At 35.1% G+C, this 3,276-nt stretch overlaps 1 protein-coding gene across 1 annotated transcript; it reads right to left on the bottom strand.

Annotated features, from left to right (window-relative positions):
• Positions 1 to 533: 533 nt before the first annotated feature.
• LOC120076778 (cytochrome b-c1 complex subunit 7-2, mitochondrial-like) lies at positions 534 to 2,466 on the bottom strand. Its single transcript, XM_039030687.1, has 4 exons — positions 2,373 to 2,466; positions 2,127 to 2,281; positions 608 to 613; positions 534 to 566 (listed from the first exon to the last, which is right to left on the bottom strand). Exons 1-4 carry the CDS (start codon positions 2,464 to 2,466, stop codon positions 534 to 536), a joined length of 288 nt encoding a protein of 95 aa, XP_038886615.1.
• Between the last annotated feature and the right edge of the window lie 810 nt (positions 2,467 to 3,276).

Raw genomic sequence — 3,276 nt, 5'->3', positions numbered from 1 at the left:
AATGAAGCCCCAAGCTACAAGATGTTTTGTTTGTTTCAATGCAGATGACTTTGGGTGACTTTTTACATCTAAAGGGTTAACCATAACTTAGGATGTTAATCAATCATGACAACTTCTAAACTCAGCAACAATAACACAAAAAGAAGTACCTTTTTTCTACAACTAAGATACAATACAAGCCTCTGTCTCCCAACAATGCAAACAAGATTTTTAAGCCTTGTAAGATCTATTTGTCCATTGTTGAACACATACTGCGACAGAACCAAGAAACATACAACATTTAAAGCCATTGTGGGCAGTTCGAAAATAGTTTACTTAAGACCAAATGAAATCTTTATTATCTTCTATATTCAAGTACTACAATAGCTCAACAAGGTTCAGTGTTATAGAATTTCAAAATCATGTTACACTACCTCCATTTCAGGCAATACATGAAGCAATATCATCGTAAATAGATAAAAGGAAAGAACTTATTGAAGTAACAATGGCATGGCTAGCTCCTTCTTCAATATAACTAGAAGCATTTTCTGAATTTATCCCAATGCCTCACGTTCTGCTCTCTCCTTCTTTACCGGCAAAACATGCCCAAAGCGGGAAAAAAAATTACCTTTAGCTTCATTCATTCAGCTTTCTCCGGTTTAATAAAGATAAATATCAACAAAGATCAATACTAAATGAGATTGTTTAATTACTAAACGAAGTCATTTACCTTAAAGTTCAAATGGAAAATGCTAAAGAAGCTATGTACCAATAGTCTAACAAGAGATCAGATGAAATTTGGCTGAATAAGATAGGTCGACATCAAGTAGAAAGCAATGGTAGGATGTGCTACACACAATCCCCACAACTATTCACTAAGTAGTATTCCAAGAAATCAAAGGAGTTGTAGCACGCATATGCAACATCATGCGGCCCTACTTCCTGCTACTACACAGTTTAAATTAACACAAATTTTATTCACCTAAGTTGAGACATTAATATTAAACAATCTGACACAACGAGTAGAACAATTGAACAGGTTAATTTGCACTGGTCATCAAATCATCAACCTTGCTCTATCTTATTTTTATCCAGCCTTCCTTCCATACTCGCCAGTAAATAAAAATCAAAGAATCCAGATTAATCAAACCAAAAAAAAAAAAAAAAAATTACCGCCACACATTTTACTTTATTTGCATGTGATAAAGAAATTTCACTCGTATAATGTTTTTGAAAATAATATAAGAATTAGGATTAACAGCGAAGATCTGGTGGTAGTGCATGAAAATCACTCGTATAATGTTACAATCAGAACAAATCAAGAATTCAACCACAAACAAAGGCCTACACAAGTCATTTATTTTCTTTAAAAGAAAGCATATCCAGGATTCATACATATATTACCCAAAAGCTGATATCTATCTAGATCATGAAACCTGAAATCATGAAAAAGACAACAGAGGGCGGAACGAGAAACCTTGAAGGGGAATTCAATAAAATTAAAACTACACTAGATAAACAATTCAACTGTAATGCAAGTACATAGCAAGATACCATCTAGGCTAACAGATGGTAAATAATATCAAAATCAATAACTCCCAAATACAGGTCATATGATACAAAACTCTAAGAACCATGACTGACACTACGATATAGAGCAGCTGCCTCATTTTCATTAACACGACCAGACATTTTTCACTCTTTTTTTACCACAATTTTTTTTCACTTTAAATAATAAAGCGGCAGATATGAAATAATGGAAAGACTTAGAAGTGCTAGCATATCCTAGAGATAGCTCTTGAATTGTGTTTGCATGGCCTGCCAAAAGAATGAAATAATTCAAACTAATAACCATCTAACTACTATTTAGAATTCAACATCCTGTGCTTAGTTGGGGAAAAACAACAAAACCCAATACAATAAAGAGTTAGTTCCCAGTGACCATGAAAAATTATAGAAATTTAACCATAAAAAAAATACTAGATTTCGAGAATATTGGACGCTCAACAATTACATTAAGAGCATGTTGAATACAGAAATAAAACTGAAGATTATTCGGGTATGATAAACATATAACACATTTCTGTTCTTTCGGCGAGGCTCAAACCGATCTAAGGAAGAGATAAACATCTATAGTAGAAAAAAACTTGAAGATCATCAAGAAGGTATCGATGCTTCATGGAAAGGTCCATGGCCCGCTTCAAATGCTGATTGCCCGCATCAACAACCTCCCTAGGGAGTTGATTCAAAGCCTCCTTCACATCAATATCATAATATGGATCATACAGATCGAATCGAAGACCTAACATAGTAACACAACCCAAAATCAATCTCCACTGAACAAAATTTGAAATCAACGGCATAGAAAAAGAAATGATTAGGGTTTCAATTACGATAATTACGGAGGCATTGGGTGAGCGCTTTCATGTGTTGACGAGCAAACCAGTTCTTCTTTGGGTCGATGAAGGACTGTAAAAAGGATGCCATTTCGATCTCTCTCCTTTCTTCCTCCGAAAAAATTTACTCTCTGATTTTTCCGTCAGAATAAGATTGGTTAATGAACATGAACTTCAGGCATGGACAAACTCAATCTATGAACATGAGCTGCACAACAGCTAGATCTGGCATATGGCTTGCAGATTGGTGAAAGTGAGAGAGAGAGAAAGAAAGATCAGAACTTCAGGCGGTGGATCTACTTTTTCGTGGGTTAGAGAGAGAGTTCGACAGTGGAGAAAGGGAGAGAGAAGGCTCACTGGCGACGCTAGCTAATGGATGGTGAGGTGATCGGAGAAAGGGTCTTGGCTAGGGAATGTGCAGTTGAGGAAGGCGACGTGGGAAGGGCTTGGACGAAGAAGAAGAAGAAGATTAGGGATTTAATTTGAGGGTCAATTTTTTTTCTTTTACACAATATATATATATTAGTTTTTTTAATTTTCTTATTGATAATTGGGGAAGGTGGGAAATGAAAATGGGAGAGAGGGAAACAAAAAAAAAATGACCTTCAATGTCGGTTTTAAACCGACATTATAAGTATACCTACAATGTCGGTTTAAAGCCGACATTAAAGATCCTTTTTTTTTTTAAGAAACCAACATTGTACATCCATTTTAGTTTTTCCCAACCGACATCAAAGCTCAGATTTCTTGTAGTGACTTATTATTCATTAGAGGGGTCAATGGTAATTAAGAAGTTAAATGTAACTACGAGGGCAAAATAATAATTTTGACCTAGTTATACTTACAAGCAATTTGTGAAGGTTTGATGCACTGTTGATTGGTTATATCTAATGGACACACA

Source organism: Benincasa hispida, chromosome 4 (assembly GCF_027475165.1).
Source record: "Benincasa hispida cultivar pf3 chromosome 4, pf3_genome.v1.1, whole genome shotgun sequence".
In the NCBI taxonomy this organism is placed as follows: Eukaryota; Viridiplantae; Streptophyta; class Magnoliopsida; order Cucurbitales; family Cucurbitaceae; genus Benincasa; species Benincasa hispida.
Note: the sequence above shows the minus strand (reverse complement) of the source record. Positions and strands in the feature narration are given on the sequence as shown.